Raw genomic sequence first — 20,664 nt, forward strand, 5'->3', positions numbered from 1 at the left:
TTTGTGCAATTACAGACACAGGTCTACATAGGAATTTACAGAACTGCATCAATAAGAATTAAAATCCTAAATCTACCATCTATTCCTTTTACAAATAAAGTGACCCTCACTGAATATTGACGAAAATTCTCATTAAAAAAATCTCCATAGCACATTTTTGCTGTTTTTTCTACAGGCACCATCACTTAAAAGTTACTTTCTTGGGATCCTTTTTGACAAAATGTGATGATTCTCATCACAAACATATAGCAAAGGATTCATCATTTTCTCACCAAGACATGCCCCTTTTAGACTTAAGTCTACACACATAAATCCATGAAGCTCAGAGCGCTAAGGGAATTTGCTGATGTAGTTGCCAAGCCACTCTCCATGATATTCAATAAGTTATGGCAGTCAGGCAAAGTCCCAGCTCTCTGGAAAAAGGGAAATATTTCACCCATTGTTAAAAATGGTAGAAAAGAGGACCCTGGGAATTACTGATCTGTCAACCTCACCTCTTGCGTCTGTGAAGATCATGAAACAGATCCTCCAGATGACATATGGAGGACAGGGAGGTAATTCAAGATAGCCAGCAGGGTTACACAAAGTTGCTTAAATTCAAAAACAAGTACTGCAAGGAAAAAAAATTTAAGGTGTGTCAAATGACTTCTGGAGGTAATTTCATAATTTCTTTGGTACACAATAACATGGTCTCTTGTCCTGAAGAGCACATAACAACCTTCTCCAGCAAGCATTTGACATTGGTGAGTATGGTGAGTATATGGAATATCTGGGTTCCTTGTTCTACTAAACATGTAATGTTAAAGAAAGAAAAAGTATATGCTAGATCTACAATGCAGATTTGAGCAATGTGAATGAAAAATGCTCCCTCAAATTCTGTTGTCCAAGCGCTAAAAAAAAAATGTTTAGATGATAAATTGCCTCAAGAATCCAAACAGAATTGCCACAATGTCAGGTGCATGTCAGTTCTCACCTCAAGAAATTTTCATTTTTAGCCTCAAACAGTAAGTGTACAGATTCAGCAAGGATCTGGTAAAAACGAGTCTAGCTTTTTTGACAGCAGAGTTCTTGCAGTAGCCAGATATAGCTGAGTTCCCTGATCAGGAAGAAAAGAGAATTTAGGGGTTTGATTCACATGTAGGAATTTGATATCAAGATTTTTCTTGTGTGGCAGTCATCCAAACACCCAAGCAATCTTAAAATGACCTTGAAACATCTACAAACCAGGATACTTCATTCTGCTCATACGTGCTGCAGTGCAGCATGTTGTGACAAATCCTGATAGGGACACAGAGATCACAGAACTGTCACTGGGACCTCAGCCTTGTTTCCTTCTATCTATGAAACAAAAGGATTCAGTAAACACCCAGATTCCCCAGCACAAGCATGTAAATCATAGAAGAGCTGTTTTCCAAAAAAAATATCTAAAATTCATCCACTTAACTGAGAGCTGGAAGTTGCACAGTGCCTGACAGCTGGGATTATTGAGTCTGAAATTTGTGTTAGCTCCACCAGTAGGCTCTGAGTAGGAAAACATCATCCCTACCCTCAGCCCTTTCTGCCTAGACAGAAATTACTTCCTCATCTCTTAATTATTTGGGATAAGTTTACAAGGGGAATTCCTGGTTGTGCCTTTTCAAGTCAGTGTGCTAGCCCACATAGCTTTGCAAAATGCAGAAGAAAGAGTTTATACCTAGCTGCTCCCAGAAAATAATATGTCATCTGAAGAAAACATATCCTTTCAGCTATATGGTTAGCCCAGGGCTTTTCATTTTTTGCCTCTTTTTTTCCATCCCATCTACTTTTTTTTTTGTTTATTCATAGGTACACACATATACATGTAGAGAAAATTCTCTTATTCCACAATATACTTCTGTCAATAGGATTAGTCAAACATTTACGAGGACAAATTAATTCTTGCTAAACTGAATTCTGTGGGATTAATGCATTGATATTAGTACCTTTACATTTTGCAAATTGGTCAAAAAGTGCGGGCAGAGAGGCAACTATTACTATGTAAGTGATCCCTCTGTATTCAAGTAACTTTGGCTTAAAAGAAACAAAACCCTGGAAGTTTATTTTTATTAGAATCTTATTTTTCATTCTCATGCTTTCAGTCACATTAGCCATTTGGTCTGCCTACTAAAACTAAGAAACTAAGGAAAAGTACTAAACTACAGATTCTGTTCTCCCTGGAAGTCTCATCATTTCCAGCTTAAAAAACTCTTCATATAATAGATATGAGGGTCTAGCTTTCGATTACTCACTGACTAGCTGCGTCTAGAAAGTGCCCTGTATTTTGACCTTATATTCCAAATTTTTAACTGAATGTTAACTACATCACCAAATACTCTCCATTACAAAATAATCAGATAAAGAAGATATACAAAATGAATACATTTTGAAAAAATGTCATTTTTTCAAATGTTCCACTGACTGGGTCTTCTGGACTGAGAAAGTTGGATCCAATATTTTTAAGGGAAAAAGTCTTAAGCCTCCCTCTAGTTTTACAGCAGTACAATTTCTATTCCTGGCTTTATGGAGATCAAAACCACCAAACACAAGCTCCTGGATAAAACCACATAAAAAAAAGCTTATTAAATTGATAGGATGAAGTGCTGCTAGAATGCAAAATCTTCTTTTAAAAATACTTTTAAATCCCTCTTCTCTTTTATTCTCTTCTCACAACTTCGTTATCACTGCTTGACATAATAAACAGATTAAAAAATGCGTTACAAGGTCACACCTATTATCTATAATGCACAGTAAGCCTTCTCCAAGAATGGTTAACAGGGACCACCTAAGGAGACTTATAAGAAACAGAACTATTACAAAACAAAACTTCTCCAAAAGCCCTTCCAGTCTCCACGATTTTAACTGCAGGGCCTCCTGAGCCAAATTTCTCATCTCTGTGTTTAACCAAGCACACTCAATTTTTCCCAATTCATTGCTCAATCGCTTTGAACATCTTCAGGCAATCCTTGTAATCTTTGTAATCTTCAGGCGTTCATGTGCTGTGTGGAAAGAACTTTACACATTTACTGAAAAACAATTTCCTCCTTATTTTGAAAATACTGTCTTGCTATTTCATTTGATGCTCCCTTGTTTTCATACCGTGATAAGAAATAGTAATTCCTCATTCACTTTTTCCACACCATTCATGAATTAATATTATGTTGTAATCTCCTTCACTGTCACTCATTGGGCAGAGATTATTTTTAAACTCAGGAGTTGCAGTTCTCATGGGGAAACCATTTCATATCTTTGCTGATGCAACAACTATTTACTAAGTAGCACTCAAAATTCATGACAGATACTTCCTCTTAGTTTGGTCTATTTTACCAATTCTATTTTTAGAACCTATCCCACCTCCCATACTCTTCACAAACAGTACCAATTAATTGGAAACAGTTTTTGAAACACTTGCCTTTTTATTTTGCACATGCAAACAAAGCACCTAGTGAACTATAAAAGAGTACATGGCCCATCAGATTTTTACCTGGTCAATCCTTCTCTTAGACTGGGTCATCACCATCATTTGAGGCTACAGAGCTGACTTTAAGGCATAGATTTCATCCTAGGTTTTCTATAAAATTATTAACATAATAAAGGGAGCCAATCTATTTTCAAGGACATCTTGCATTCACCTGTCCCACAGGTATACGAAAATCACTTGTGTCTATTATTAATTAAGAAATAGTTGATCATTATACTAATGACTTTTTTCATGTCACTGTTGAATCAGAATTATTTTACAGAAGCCCATAAGAGGCACCTATGATAAAAAATCTGAGGGCATTAATGTGTTAACACACACAGGAAAAATGTGGGTGTTTAAACATGAGCCTTTAAAATTAATTCCACAAGCAGACAGACCAGGGTAAAATAAATCACTATTGTTTTAATTTTTACCAAATTATTCTAGGCAGCATGAACCAAAAACTTGATATTTATATTTGATTTTCTTTTCAAAGGGCATGAATAGAACTGTCTAGACTTACTACACTTTGATTCATAGTTGCTATAGCAACATGTGTAATTTATTAATCTTTGTATGTGAAATATTTCAAAAGGACAGATTACCTTTGTGTTAAAAATGCAGTTAGTTTTAAATATTTCCCTGTGATGAAGTAGACTGCTTATAAAACAGCAAATGTCGTCAAAAAAAATTAGGTCTCCTGAAATGTCTAGTAGGTGCCTGAGAACTGAAAGCCAATCTGAAGCTAAAAATAAATTAATAGAAGAAATGCATGAAATTCTATATAATAGTTTCCATGATTTAGTATTTTAACTTTATGGGGATGTTTCTCCTAGAAATGTTTCTGTTCCACCCTCGTAAGTAACATAAACCTGTACAAAGCAATGGGGTGCAAGAATAACCCAAGAAAAGCACATAGCTATGCAATATTAACAGAAGAGACCACAACTGGGTGCACTGAAGAGGGAAAAAATCTCTGTATGTGAGGCTACACCACTGAAATACTTCAGTTTTCTGTGAAGGAAAAGGGACTTTCTTAAATAAGGATGGTAGACTTCTGGAAGTGAAGACACTTATACAATATCCTATGAGGTTGCCGTTTAAATCTGTCTGGATATTTTGTCTCTAGGCACTGTCTTTCCTTTTGCAGACATTCAAAATTCTATAGAGAACACAGCGCTCCAGTGCTTTATTAAGAGAACAAGTCAACATGAGACCTTCATGGACATTAGAACAGTTTGAAACATTTGCATTAAAAGGCAAGTGGTTGGGGAAATTGTCAAAAACATATATTCCATACATAAATAATTATTTTTTATAAAATTCATTGAGAAATAAAGGAAGGCAATTCCATATTAAGGCATTCTCAGGAATCTCACAAAAATAAATAGAAAAAAATAAAGCTCACCTTTACATATAGTTTTGGAGACGTTGTCAGTTAGCATTTGTTAGGAACATTAATACGTTTTCTTTATTAGGAAATGTTTTGTCAGGGAGTGAGAAAGAAAGCTGATAGAGTATCCTAGTCAAATTTGACGACAGTTGTAAAGTTGGCTCCTACTCAGTAACTTAGGAAATTAAAACCACTAAATCTAGGATTTTCTCTGCCGGGACTTAATCTGGTCCAATGTGCAAACTGAGGATTAATAAAGGCTTTTCTGAAAGAAATAGGGAAATGTCAGCTACAATATCTTGCTAGAGTTCTACTGAATCTATTAACTCTGCCCAGAGAATATAATGCTACAGTTATCTCATTTACAATGTTATTGTATATGATTCATGCCCATGGCATCATATCTCAAGCCAGGGTCTGTACTCTTTATAAAAAATTTACATGTCTATGAATTATTTTCTTTCTCATTCAAGAAAAATACCTAAAAAGCTATTTACAATACTCCAACTTCATGGAAAATAGAACATGTGAGGAGACAAGAGATCATGTGAAATGGACAGTATCTTCAGACATCAGTGAATATCTGCAATTAAGTAACGTTTCTCACTTCTAATTACGTAATATGAATCATGAAATACATTCAGTAAGTCTGGAATTATAAATACTGAGAGATTCTGATGGAGGCAAACACAAATGGAGAAGATTTTTTGTGAAAAATGGATCACAACACTCTGCAAAACCTCTGCAAACACTCTGCAAACCACTCCCACAACCTATTTTCTTTAGAGAGAAAATTACCAATTAATTTATTAGATATCTACAAATTAAAAAAGAAGGTATTTTCTGACCTACAATATATTGTGAAGTTCCCTCCTTTTTTGGGGGGGAGGGAGCTCAAGTCTCAAAATCTTGAAACACTAGAGATAATAGTTAATTTTAAATGATACCTCCTTGCCCTTTTTCTGCCCTTTTGATTTACCAGTTTTGCGCTTATATGTCATTCTAATTCAACCCCAAACATGCATAACCACGGTGAATCAGAACTGATTGGATGATCAGTGGGAACTGATTTGGAAGATACGATACTATTTCCATGCCTTTCCCAAGCATAGGGAGGGAGAGTGGAAGAATATGCAGAGGATGCTGCCCTTCCCATCAGGAATGAACATGTCTGGTTCATGCACAATGTGGCCCTATAGATATCACAAAGATTATCCTTAAAATGGTGTGCAAGAAACAGTGTCGTGCATGGATTTCCTCAGTAATAAAACACGTCTCACTTCTGCTTCTCTGGCAGAGATTTACAGAAATCTCCTAATAGCATGTAGTCCACTAGTAATCAGCTACATTGAGCAAAAATGCCTATATATCTATGTAATAAATGTAATGGGCTACATTGAGCATAAATACATATGTAATGTAATATGTTATATAATATGTCAATAAATGTGTATGTTTATGTAAGAAATGTAATGGGCTACATTGAACATAAACACATAACAACCTTCTGTCATGGAGTGACTGCATCAGAATCCCAACCTGTTGTTGACATCACCTATCTGTACTTCTGTAAGGCCTTTCACAATGCTCACCTACAACATTATTCTTGATAAATTAACTCCATCTCAGCCAGACTCAATACATTGCTGGATGAAAAACAGGACCTGAGCCACCAATACACACTGGCAGCCCAGAAAGCCAGTCCAAACCTGGGCTGCCAACAAACAGTGTGGCCAGCAGGGCAAGGGAGGGGGTTCTGCCCCTTGGCTCTGCTCTGGTGAGACCCCCTCTGGAGTGCTGCATTCAGCTTTGGGGTCTGCAGCACAAGAAAGATGTGGACCCCTTGGAATGAATCCAGAGGAGGCCCACAAAAAAGTGGCTAGAATACCTCTCCTGTAACAAAAGTCTGAAAGAACTGAAGAATAGAAGGCTTCAGGGAGACCTACTGCAATTCTTCCACATGTCTGTAAGAAAGGCCTATATTGACAAGATAAAGGGCAAGTCTTAAACTGAAAGTTTAAAGTCTTAAACTGAAAAAGGAGAGGTTTAGATTGGAAAAGAGGAAGGAAGTTTATACAAAGAGGATGGTGAGGGTCTTGAACAGGTTTCTCAGAGAAGCTGTGGATGCCCCAACGTTGGGAGCATTAAAGGCCAGGTTGTATAGGGCTTAGAGAATCTTGATCTAGTGAAGCACAACTCTGCTCAGAATAATAGGGTAGGACTGGATGACCTTTAAAGGTCCATTCCAATACAAGCCACTCTGTGATTCTATGAACTGCTTCAGTTTAATTTGGGTTTGTAACCCAGGTTCTCTGATGTGAACTGACAATGTGCAATAAACATTTGCATAGAATATTGACTACATTATCCAGGTGGATTTTGCATTAAATCACAGTCAAAGTGATTTTGCAATTCTATTAGTGGGAATTTTAACTGACAATTTGAACTGAGTTATTGAAAAATATTGCTTATCATCTCAAGTATCAGATACAACATGTCAGATAAAAACATTCTGATGCATTTTTTTGTCCCTGAGTTGATGCAATATAAGCATTCCTCTGTATAAAGGAATTCTGTATTTCTTCATGCAGAAATATTTTTTTTTTTAATTCTATTTCTTGTATATTTTTAGGATTAGTGTTGCATGCATTATGTGAGTAATTTAGAGTTGAAATGTACAGTAATTTGATTTACTGTTATTGGGACTAGCTCTGATTCACATTTCAAAACTAAAGGAGTTAAGTTCATATTTGAATGGTAATAGTTCAACTTTTCCAGCTAGCTCAATATAAACTGTTGTTTATCAAACAATTCCCATACCAAAAATGACAAAGGAATTTTTCTTCTCTTTTAAAGGCAACAAATGCAAGATTATCTCAGAGCTTGTTCATCTGCTGGCGTATTTCTATTCTGCTTAGTGAATGGTTTCATGAATGTAGAAAGACATGCTAATAACATCTATTAAAAATAGCTATCTTTCTTCATTTCATGATTGTAAAGGTAAATATACATGGAGATCCAACCCAGAGGGTAGTGAGGCACTGGAACCAGTTGCCCATGGAAATTGTTGATGCTCCATCCCTGGAGGTGTTCAAGATTAGGTAGCCACTTGATTTCAATCAACCCGGTCTCATGGGAAGTCTCCCTGCCCATGGCGTGCTCCCTTTTACCCAAACCAGTTTTGATTCAGTGCCTTTATGATCTTGTTACTCTTTTCTTAGCAATACAATTTTTCCTTTGCAGTCAGGCAAGCTTTGACCTTAATCATCTCTGGAACCAACCTTTATCCAAGAGGTGACAGCCATAAATATTACATGTATCATGAAATGATGTGCTGGTTTTAGATGGCATAGACTTTCATAGCAGTAGCTTGTATGGAGCTATGGTTTGTATTTGCACTGGAAACAGTCTTGATAAGAAAGGATGTTTTTATTACTGCTGAGTAGGGCTTGATAGAGCCAAGGCCTTTTCTGCTCCTCAGCCCATCCCACCAGCAACCATGCTGCAGGTGCACAAGGAGTAGAGAGGGGACACACCTGGGAGGGGACAGCTGTCTCCAACTGGTCCAAGGGGATATTCCAGACCAGATAGGCCCTGCTCAGCATATACAGCTGTGGGGAGAAGAGGAAAGGAGGGGACACTCAGAGTGATGGTGTTTGTGTTCCTGACTAAGGATTACACATGATGGAGCCCAGTTTTCCTGGAGGTGGATGAACACCTTCCTGCCCATGGGAAGAGGGGAATGAATTCTTTGTTTTGGTTCACCTTTTTGCACGGATATTTGTTGCCTCAGAATGAGGCTTTGCGACCCGGTTCATGGGCGACACGACGGCTAAACTTACAGGCCTGTTGGGCTAATCACACGCAAACACCAATGTGGTGGACGGTGAAGAGCATTTATTTCCGGTGTGCAGGGATTTATATGACCGGGATATGATGACGTAATCACCGTGACATTATGGGTTATGGAACTTTGGAGAAAGAGGGGCCCTATCTTCCCATACAACGCGAGATCTTCCGATCGGCGTTCCCTATCTGACCGCATCATCTCCCCACTTCTCCATGAACAGCACTTTACAACTGAGAGACTTATGTAATTAACAACAAACTGTGAACTTGTTAGTAATGAACGTGAAACGAAACCGCAGTGTGTTAGTATGAACTATCATGCAAACTCAGGTTAACTGTCTCTGTTCTAAATATAAAATGTCTATCTTATCTAAACGGGTTTTTATAAACTGGCCTAACTTATTAAGGAGACAAGGACCAAAAATAAGTACGAACACAACAACAATAACTGGTCCTGCTAATGTGGAAACAAGGGTAATAATCCATGGGGATTGGTTGAACATTGAACTAAACCAGTTCTGCTGAGAGCGTTGTTGGCTACGCAGTTCAAACCTTTGTTGTAGCTCTGCCATGGACTGCTTGATTGGCCCTGAATAATTGGCATAGAAGCAACACTTCTCGTCTAAGGCAGCACACAGACAGACCTCCTTGGCGCATGAGTAAGATGTCCAGTCCTCGTCTGTTCTGCAGCACGACCTCAGCAAGGGAATTGAGGGATCGCTCTAAATTGGAGATAGACTCTTGGATTCTGTGCAGGTCTTCATCTACTGCTGTCTGCAGTTGGGCTAGACCTTGGTTTTGAGTCACCAGGGCTGTGACACCTGTTGCTGCGCCTGTTGCTCCTAGACCTAACAGTACTGCAAGACTGACAGCGGTAATGAGTTCTCATTTTTGGCGTGGGAAACCTCTCTCCTGGTGGTAAGGCAATTAGTCTCCAGGGAAGTAAAGGATCCTAGGGATAATAACCATTTGGACACAGAAATCGTTAGTTTCATCAAAGTGTTTGATGGAAATACATGGGGTGATACCTGTGGAGCTACAGGCTCAGATTCCCGAGGTTGCTGGAATTACCCAGGACTTGGTCTTATCTAGAGTCACAGGAGCGGCACAAATTTCTTCATGGTGTTGTATTACCTGTCTGTTGCCTATACAAACACCTTTGCCCGAAACTTGCTCTAGTGTGATTCCCTTGCAAGGGGTGTTCCACAAGCATCGCTTGGGGTCATTCGCTCTGGAGTAGCTGAACATGGCATTAAGAGCTACCCCTTCGTAAAAGGGCAGGTAGGCATCATAGCAAAGCCAACAAGAACGGGTAAGGTCTGGCTTTGTTGCATTTAGTGATAGAAATGCAGCATTTAGCATGTGATGAAAGAGGGCATGAGACGTCAGTTCGAGCGCACCATGAAGTGCTGATGTGGCACTAGTGAGGCTAGGCGTGGGATTGCTGTTTATGTGATTGTATTGCTGGGCTACAACTCTGTTGGGTCCAAGAGCGGTGTGGTGTGGTGGTGAAGCTCTGATAATTTGAACGATAGTGCTTGGGTCTGTATCCCAACTATGAAGGAATACTGACCACTTTCGTCCTAGTGACCAGTTGGTGTCTTGAGGTTGCAGGACTGTTATATTTAGGTGGGAACAGCTTCCTTTAGCAGTGATCATACCGCTCTTTCCAAACATGGGCCGCTTGCAGCCCTTGGGCCAAAAACCCACGTCTAGGAAACTATCTCTCTTAGCTGGTGTCCACTGGTTACTGGTGACGATGGTTTCACAACCCCAATACCCACAAAACCCGTACCCAGGATAGGTGCAATAGCTTTTACCGGGGTTGACACTAGGGCACCAGTATGTTCCCCAATTAATGTAGGCAAAAGGTTTTCCCTGACTAGGGTCAATTCCTATTCCATTGGTGTTAAATATATCACTAATGTGAACAATGAAGCTAGGGGCATTAGACACAGTTTGGGCAATTGCTCTACCATCCAAGGGATTGCGAAGTGTCCAGGTGCACAGCCGGTAAAGATGCACACCCAGTTCTCCCTGTCCAATGCGAGGCAGGCTTAGAAACAGGAAAACACAAAGGCACAGACATTGTGAAACTGCTGAAGTCCCTGTCGAGGACAAGAAGCGAGGTCGACGTGGAGGATTATAGTGGTAGACCTGAAACCTGAGGTTTCATTAGTTAAGTTATACAGCACTGGCTTTATTGATTTTAATGGACACCACTTAATAATGTTATCTTTCTCCACTGCGGCATATCCCCGACCTGTCAGGACCAATTTCCACCCTGAGTCCCGATCTCTCAATTCATTTCTAATTTTAACTGGTGGGCCTTCTTTCAGTGCTTCGGTGGTCCAATGCTTTTGGGAAGGGGTTTGTGCTTGTTCTCCTCTGGGGAACTGGTTCAACGCTAGCATGGTGGTGGCTAGCAAGCGTGGCTGTTCTGGCGGAGGGATGTTATTGGTAAACCCTTCTGCTTTGGCTAAGGTTTCTAACTTATATTTAAAGGTTTGGTTCGCTCTTTCTATGATGGCTTGACCCGTGCTGTTGTACGGAATGCCCTGCTTTAGGGTGATGTTCCACTTAGTCGCGAACTCTTGAGTTGACTTGGAAATAAAGTTTGTGCCGTTGTCTGTTTTGATTTGTTTTGGAATGCCAAGCCATGCCATAGCCGTTAGCCAATGCTGAATCCTTGCCTTGGAATTTGTCTTTGCATGTTGGGTTGCAACGATCATGCCGCTGTATGTGTCTACTGTTACAGCGAGCCAAGCTCGAGGCTTCAATATTTGGCAGAGGGTGAAGTCTGTTTGCCAGATCTCGGAGGCCTTGAGGCCTCTGGGATTGATCCCACTAGACCACAAGGGTGTTTTCTGACACTGATGACAAGTGGCCACTATGTGCCTGGCGTCTGCTATTGAGATGTTGCATTTCTCGACAAGTGCCTTGGCTCCAACATGGAGTGACTCATGTAGTTGTCGTGCATCTTGTAAGGTCCAAAGTCCTTTCGCTGCAGCATCAGCCTTGTCATTGCCGATTTGAAAAAAATCCCTTAAGGGGGTTATGGCTGTTGACGAGTATCACAGATACGGTACCTTGGCGTGAGAAAAGTGCTTCTTCTATCATTGCAGCAGCAGAGGATGTTGAAATACCTGGTCCAGACATCGCTTGACAGAGCTTGGCAACGAACATGGAGTCTGTTACGATGTTAAGGTGCTCTGATGGAAACAATCCGCATGCCAATACTACAGCGGAGGCTTCCAGGAGTTGGACAGACAGCGACTTGTCTGTCATTTTCACGTATTGCCATTGTTCTTGTGTCCGCCACACCACTGCTGCAGTAGAGGTGGCTGAGGATGCATCGGTGAAAACAGTTGGTCCAGGGAGTGGTCGGTCCATGACCTTCTGTGGGAGGTCAACATCTGCTATCGCTAGCAGCTGAGTCCATGGAGGTTTAGTGGCGTAGCAAAGCTCTCCTGCAAATCTGAAAAGTGCCAAAGCAAGATATTCTGAGATTGCTACCGACAATGTCGAGATCTGCTTCCGGAAAGGCAAGTATATTTTTGCAGGATCGAGACCTAGGCAGTTCAGGGCAAGCCTTCTGCCCTTCATGATGAGGCTTCCGAGACATTCCACTCCCGGGGTAAATGCACGTGAGGCTCTTCCGAAAGTCACCCATTGTACCGGTTGCGCTTTATCAGGAGGTCCCTGTGCCAATGCTCCTACTCCCCCCTCTCTGGTAAAATGTACGTGTAAGTCCAAAGATAGATTTGGGTTCCATCTAGAGAGAACTGTCGTGGACAACTGCCGTTTGATGAAATCGAGTGAGCGCATGGCTATGTTTGAGAGAGTTTTGGGTTCCCATGGATGCTTGCCTTGAAGTAGCGTGTAAAGCGGAGACATGACTTCTGGTGGGATAAGGATGACATTTCGCAACCATTGTAAGGATCCTACTAACTGTTGCACATCGTGCAGTGTCTTGAGGTTGCAACGAATTTTGACTGCTGGGGGTGTCACATAGGAGCCGGTGATTTTCACACCTAAGAATGTGACTGAACGACCTTTCTTTATTTTTGCCTCTGCTATTTCAAAGCCATTGGTCTTTAGAACCTCGGAGATGGCTGACACAAGATTGTCCACACAGTCCGGCGTCGGCGCTGCAACAAGGATGTCATCCGTATGTTGGATGATAGTGGCTTCTGGGTTCGCGGATCGAATGGGCGCTAGGGCTTGGCTCACAATGATCTGGCATATGGTTGGAGAGTTGATCATTCCTTGAGGAAGGACTGTCCAGTGGAAGTGTAGATTAGGCTGTTGACCATTCTGCTTCCAGTCTGTGAGTGGCATGGACTCTTGTGGGAATGATGTCACAGATCTTTAAGGCTTAATGAAATTTATTTGCATGTTTTCAAAGTCCGAGTCAGAGCTCGAGCCGGATGCATGTCTAAATGCGCGCCGCTCTGTCTTCCACGCGTGCCATTGGTGGCCCCAGTCCCTTTCCGAATTGGTGGAAGAAGCCGAGTGGTAGTGGGCTTCCGGGCTGTAGTGCTTTTTGGTGGGACTCCGCCCTCTCCCTTTCCCAGGGACGGGTTTTTCCCCTCCCTTTCTCCGCCTTCCTTCCAGCGTGTTCTTCTTACTAGGAGGTACTCTAGGGCACGATCCCTGATTGGACTGTGAGCTTTCCTCCCTTCACTGTTGGCGCCGTCCTCCCACTTCCCGTTAGGCTCCCGATCGTGTATGCCCGCGCGCGTTAGGCACCCTTCGCTCCACCCCTTGCTCCTCTCCCCGGCGCCATTTCGCAGCGCGTATGGTGGAGGCCTTTCCCCGACATCTCCAGGGTCCGCGGTGTCGGGCGTGCCCCGTGGCTCCGCGGCATTGGTACGCCCTGGCGGCAAAGTGTGTTCCGCGGCCAAACCCGTGTTAGAGTCGGGCAGACAGGACGGCGACTCGGGTCTCCCGTCATCATTAGATGGCCCATTAGAATTGGTGGGGCAGTCAATAAACATGGTCTGAGTGGCAGCTCCTACCCTCACCCACGGTGTAACCTTTAAACAGCTTTGAGCTGCCTTCCAAGTTTCTTGTTCCTGAAGCGCTTTCCGTAGCGCTTGCGTAACTCTCGCCCAGCTTTTAAGATACTTGCTGGACCTGAAGCACAACACGTCATTCGTGAGTGCCTCGGTACACCTAACCCAGCAATCTGGGTGTAATATATCTACGGGATCATCAATAACACTCAATTCTAGTAATCTGACAACCACGCGTTCAAAATTCCTTGATTTTTTGCAGTCTATACCCCACTGCCTATGCAGTTGTGAAACTACCTTCCCGAGTGACTGCATCTCGGAGGTACGGGAGCATCCTCCCCGCTGAAGTCGGTCCTGCCGCTCCAGCCGTCCCTCAGCATCCGGTGAGACTCCCGAAATCCGGACGCTTGAACCCATGTATCGGGGAGCGGTCCCGGGTTTCGGCACCAGATATTGCATTACATATTGAACCGAATTTATCTTAAGCCACAAGTATTTACTTTCCCTCTTCTTATTCTCTCTTTCATCCCACTGTGGGGAAGTGAGTCTGAGTAGGCTTCAGTTACTGGCTGGGGTTAAACCATAACAAGCAAGCAGTCAGTGAGGATATGGAAAAGAAATGTTTACGATAGTTATCAGAAAAATGAGTGAAGTGATCTTCATTCACTAAGTAACAAACCCTGAGGTGTGTAGTACATGCAATATCTCCATACTATGTGAGAATAAAGCCTTTTAGGACATCCACCCTCTGTTAGAAAGTGTGCTTGAGAGTGATGGCATGCAAGGATTTAGACATTATTTTCTGAGATATCATTTGTCTTAATAGTTCATGCACAGTGACTAGAGGTTGATGACAGATCTGTAACAGAATCTCTCCATGCACAGGTTCATAATGTTTAGTTTCATCTGGTCCTGATCAAGATCTATAAACAGCAAAAAAAAACTTGAGCATGAGTCCAACATTTAGGTTTATGTTTGTCACAGGCCAATACTGTTCATCAGTCAGCCTATTTTCATCAGCAGAAATATTTATTGATTAACATGTGGATGAAGACAAACACAAGCAAGATGGACATGGTATTAGTAGACAAAGAGAAAAAAGAAACCACCTTAGGTACAGAAAGATTCCTGGCTGTCATAGGTTTTCTTTCATTGATGGACTATATCCAACTCAAAATATAAAAATGGTCTTAGATTCATTCTCAGCACAAGACTTTTTTTCGCAGTATGTGTTTCATGATACCTATGATAATCTACAAAATTAATTTCTTCCTGATTCTATAGATCACTGAACTCAAGACTGCTTGACATATTTTTGCAACATATTGAAGAAAAATATTTAATTGGAGAAGATTTCTTTTCTCATGCTCTTTTTTACACTGGCTTTAAGGAAAGGTTCAAGGAAATAAAGACTCACATCTGCAAGAACTTTTATTCACTCAGGACTTATCACCACCATCATCTTCTGTTAGCCTGTAATTTCATCTGCAATTTTGCTGAGTGACAAGCAATTAAAATACTCATCTTTTTACATAACTTTAAAATCCACAAAACCCACAAGTTATAAGTATTAACACCTACAATATGGAGTTATGATGACCTTGATAAAATGCTGTGGAAAATGAATGAGTAATATCTGAGAGCTGAAAGATTAATTACTACTCTGTTTCTCTCAATAAAGATATTTTAAGTTCCCCATTTGTGAACAATGAAATAATATGTGGCAAACAATAAAGTAAGGTCATATTTTTTATACCTCTTACTAACTCTGCATTGTCTGGCTTGAAGCAGGTTATCACAAAGGGGTTTTTTTGATAAGGAAAAGCACTCTTATCGATAAATCAGTATTCAAGAAGAGAGATTTCACAACTATGTATATATATATATATTTTAGCAGGAAATACAGAAGCTACAAAAAAGTATAATTCAGTGGAAAATATTTACACTGACTTTTTAAATGGCCTGCCTTGAATGCTCTACCTCAACCTATAACCAGAAAATACAATTACTTAAGAAAAAAATGTATCTGCTGTTCTATTCACCAGGTTAGTGTGATGAAAATATTACAACATGACAGTAACAACCAGAAAGCAATTAACAGCTATGCCACAAGTGCTCAGACTTCCTAGTTCAATACCATCAACCACACTGTTCTTGGAAATCAGAAGTGCAAGCAAACTGGACAGTCACACATCTGTTATCACCACCTGAAAGTAGTTTTAATAAAAACTCCTCACCATTTCACTTCAGAGAATTTAATTCTGATTAAATATGCTGATACCAATCCTTACAAATACCGGTATGTCCAAAAGGCTTTACCTTTTAGAGACACATCTGCCAGTTAGGAAATTTAATGCTGAGATTTCATCACTTTTGTCATTCATGTTGCATAGTGGGAATTAGAATATAATTCAATCAGATGTGATTGGGGGTTGAGGTAAATTTAGAATTATAATTAATGTTTGAATGCAATAACCAGAGGAATTCAATTTGTATTGCTTTGACAGCTTTTTTTCCTTCCTCTTGCAAAGAAGCAAGACAATGCTTCTTACAATCTTCCCACATTTTACACTGATTTGTGCATAAATTATTAACACAAGCAAACCACATTTTCTTAAATTTTTTCCCTCTCTAACTGCTAATTTTTATTGTTACAAAATCTTTGGGATATAAAACCTTTATTTTGAAATCCTTTCTTTTCTCATTATGCCCTAGCACAGAGTGGGCTTTCACATCCCACAGTTGTGTGGACCTGACCAAAGCAAGCACGAAATCAGAAGTGTCAGCTCCAGTCAATGGTGGGAATGAAGCTCTTTGACAGGATAATGACAATACCTTGGTCCAAACAGCTGCTTGACAGTGACTAGAGAAAGAGTCCTAAAGCTAGTTGGTCTGAAAAACATCAGACATAAATTTCTCTTATTCAGATTATACTTGTGTTTAGGATTTAGTGTTTATATAGTTAGTAAAAATGAAAAAATGCAAATATTTACACTTGAATTTACAAATATGCTACTTGGAATATTTGTAAACCTAGCAAGGAAAAGTTTACAGTGACCTTTTCTTTACTTGGCTTTCTCCATCTGCATAATAATATGAATAATTATTCCAAGATCAAGCCTTTCTTGTCCCAGTGCTGCCAAGACACAAGACTAAATAGAAATTAAACATTAAAAAAAACCAGCATTATAAAGGTAAACAAAAAACTATACAAACATTAATTTATTATAATAAAGTTGAATATTATTGAAATGGTTGGTTTTGACTCTGCAAAACTGTTGGAGGGGGAAAAAATGCTTATGGATCAATATTTCAACTTTTAAAACTGCAGAAGTTTCCTTCAAAATTGAAAGTCGCTTGAACAAAAATGTCACTGATGTGCTATATTTGTCTTACCTTGTTTTCCGTAGTGATAACGTACTTTCCTGAGGCTGGATTTTAGAACAGCTGTGTTGGAGGCATCTCTTTTGTAATTCTGAAATTAAACACCAGAATCCCCACTACATTTATTGCAACCATTTAAGATAATTTTTTTGTGAATCCGTATTTCTGTATTTATTATCATCAAGCATTTTGCCAATGCATCAGCTAGGCACTTAAAAAGTAAACTAAGGAGCATGACACATGCTTTTCACATATTTCCATTCACCAAGCTCAAAAAGCATTTAATCATAGAGAGAAGCAATGAAGCAGACTGATAATTTAACTGAGCTTGGATTGCCCCCTGAATTGCCTCAAATAATTTCCTCTGTCTAGCCTATTTTTTTCAGTACCAGCAACTATGCTGCGTCAACATTGACTGCAGAAGAGTATAACAGATTTTAGCTGTCTCATCAAGTCACCCCTTGTCTGATGGATAGTACATTTTTCCAGTGCAGATCTTCACATTCTAGCACTGTGCTTAAGAATTTCTCTCCTCTTTCTCACAAGCATCCTCATGATACTCCTTAATCTATGTTTTCCCCATGTTGTATATTTTTCTTTCTTACACTCTTTTCTCAAATTTGAATTCTCTAAGTGTTTTCACATTATGCTCACCTACCTGCAAATCACCCCAAGTTTATAAACATCTCTTTTAAATACTTTCTTTATATGATGTTCAAAAATTATACTGTACCAGCAAGAGGCAAGCAAGGAAGAAAATAAGCTAGAAAGAAAATGGGGGGGAAATGAGGCCTAAAGCTCATTTCTCTTATACCACTTCTTACACCCATATTATGATATAAAATTCTGTCTAAAAAAAAGCAGATTGGAAAGCTAGCAGACAGATTCACAGCTTCAGACATATAAAAGTAAGTTCTTAATATATATCTTACTTAAAGTCAAACTTAGGTGAGAGCAAGGACAATTAACACCGTCTCTGCTTCTACTTGTTTCCTACAACCATCAGGCCAGGAAAGCAGAAGTTTCTGGACCATAAGCTTTTCTTAAAGTATAATTCCAGGCTTCAGGGCCATTTTTTATTGCATATCCTGACCAGGCAGATTCTCACCAGTATGTGGCCTCCTGTAGTCATTTGACTGTTTGGTGTGCCCCTGGCAAGTATTTCTGTGTCAGTTTTACATGGCCTGCTTTCTGGTGGTGGGGGAGGATGTGGAGAGGGGGTCCACAGAAGTGGCTTCTGTGAGAAGCTGCTGGAAGCTTCCACAGTGTCCAGCAGAGCCAGTCCCTGATGGCTCTGAAGCTGGACATGCTGCTGGCCAAAACTAGAGAGGTTGGTAACGCATCTGTGATAACATATTTATGAACAAAATCAAAGCAAAGGGCTCACAGTTTTTCTAGTCGGAGAAGAGGAGGAGGTGAGACCATGTGAGGAAAACAACATGGAGACACCAAGGTCAGGGGTAGAGGAGGGGGAGGAGATGCTCCAGGCCCTGGAGCAGAGATTCCTCTGCAGGCCATGGAGACACCATGGAGAAGCAGCTGTGCCCTGCAGCCCATGGGGATCCACGGGGGATGCAGAGATCCACCTCAAGCCTGCAGGAGAGGTGCCCATGCTGGAACATGTGGATGGCTGGAGGAGGCTGTGATCCAGCAGAAGATCTGTGGAGAGAGGGCCATTGTTCCAGGCTGGAGCTGCCTGTCCTTGGAGGACTGCATCCCATAGAAAAAGTGACCCACATTGCCTGAATTTTGGGAGTACACATGTTGCAGCAGTTTTGGGAGGACTGCTGCTCATGAGATTGGACTAACATCAGAGAGGTTTGCAGAGAACTCTCTCCTATGGGAAGGGGACCCAAATGACTTCTCTCCCTGTGCAGTGGAAGAAAATATCAGTTAACAAACTGATCAAACCCCCATGTCCTGCTTCCCTATGCTGCCTGTAGGAAAAAGGGAGGAGTTGAGGGAAGAAAAGGTGGTTTTAACGGCTTATTTTACTTCTCATTAGCCTGTTCTGATATTGTTAGTAATAAATGCACTTTGTATGTCTAAGTCAAGCCTGTTTTGCCCTTGGAGAGTTTTGTTCTGATTCTTATCTCAAATCATGAACACTTGATTAATTTTTTCTCTCCTCTGTCCAGCTGCAGCAGAAGAGTGAGCGGTTTTTGTGGATGCCTGGCATTTGGCCAGTGTCAAACCACAACAGCTTCCACTTTATAGAAAGAATGGTCTGGCTTGCAAAGGAGCTTAAAGATCACCAGTTCCAAACCCTCTGCCATGGGGAGGGATCCCTTCCACAGGACCAGGTTGATCTGAGACCAATCTAACCTAGCCTTGAACTCTACCAGAATTAGAACATCTACACCCTCCCTGGGCAACCTATTCTCAACCAGTGCCTCACAACCATCACAGTGAGGGATTTCTTCCTAATATCTAATCTAAATCTACTTGCTTTTATTTCAAAGCCACTCCCACTTGTCCTGTCACTATATGCTCTTGTAAAAAGTTATAGTAGTTTAGATTCTCTAATTTTCATTTCCTGGACAACACACCAAATAATGTGGTGTTTTTTAAGCACTAGCTAAAAATCACTAGAATACTTACTCATCTCTTGCTGTGAGATATGGATTAGGAGAAGGGAAAAACAGGCTTAAAACTTAAAAGGAAAAAAGAAAGTTTATTAATAGAACTACAAGAATAAGAAACCAACATAAAACCTCCAGAAACCTTTTCTCCCCACCCCACCTTTTTCCTTCCTCAACTGACATCATAGAGACAAAACCTGGGATGTTAAAGCAGTACCAACCATACAACAGTCTTTTTCATCAGTCTCTACAGGAGGGCAGCTTCCTCTTGTAATTCCATGGAGAGTTCTCCACGAGAAAAACAGTTTTCTTATAGCTTTTCATTTCCATGCCTCGCAGCCACCTGGAAAAAGACTGCCATCATGCTTTCCTCCCATTTTCACACTACTCAGAGGTGTGTTCATGGGCCACGAACTCAAGGGGTATTACTTTAAGGATGAGTTATTCAAAGACAAAGGTTCTCTTCATCTGTCTCTGTGATAATCTCTGGGAACAGAGGTTTTCTCCTTTCCTCCCTTGGAGCAAAGGGTCTTCATCAACTCTCACTTCTTTCCCTCTGTTTAGGCATCTCATGGGATCACAGCTACTCCACCATCAGCTTAGCTTTATCAATGGATACCTTTGCTCAGATATACAGTTTGAATAGTTCATTCCCCCAATAAATACTCTTCCATGAATTAAAGGAGCTTTTCAGAACATTATTGTCCACCTTCATGGCTCTACTAAAAGAATATTTCAGCTTATTAAAGCATCTCCTCATTCTCCTTCTATCTGAGGCTGACTCCTTCCTTTACTGACTGATGTTTCATGTTTCTTTACATGTTGATCACTCTCACTTTCGTCTCTCTGGAGAGGGGATTAAGTCTGCAGGTCTCATCTGGGTAGTGAAAGGGTTAAATCTGGCCCAAGCCGAGGCCAGGTACTCATGGTGTCAGATTTCAGCTAGGCAGTGCTGGAAAG

At 40.7% G+C, this 20,664-nt stretch overlaps 1 protein-coding gene across 3 annotated transcripts in view; it reads right to left on the reverse strand.

Moving 5' to 3' along the window:
* LOC147648236 (uncharacterized) overlaps positions 1-20,664 on the reverse strand; it is a 127,490-nt gene that overhangs the window by 85,659 nt on the left and 21,167 nt on the right. Inside the window, exons 2-3 of one of the 3 annotated variants that reach the window (XM_086867080.1) lie at positions 17,135-17,213; positions 8,749-14,661 (exon numbers count right to left, since the gene is read on the reverse strand). The exons of the other annotated variants lie outside the window; for them this stretch is intronic. Of the exons in view, the coding sequence (XP_086723206.1) occupies positions 13,109-14,197 (1,089 nt within the window). The 5' untranslated portion in view covers positions 14,198-14,661; positions 17,135-17,213 and the 3' untranslated portion in view covers positions 8,749-13,108. Of the gene's footprint in view, positions 1-8,748; positions 14,662-17,134; positions 17,214-20,664 lie in introns of those variants that run through there. 3 annotated transcript variants of the gene reach the window in all.

This window comes from Cyanistes caeruleus, chromosome Z (genome assembly GCF_971803275.1).
Source record: "Cyanistes caeruleus chromosome Z, bCyaCae1.hap1.1, whole genome shotgun sequence".
In the NCBI taxonomy this organism is placed as follows: Eukaryota; Metazoa; Chordata; class Aves; order Passeriformes; family Paridae; genus Cyanistes; species Cyanistes caeruleus.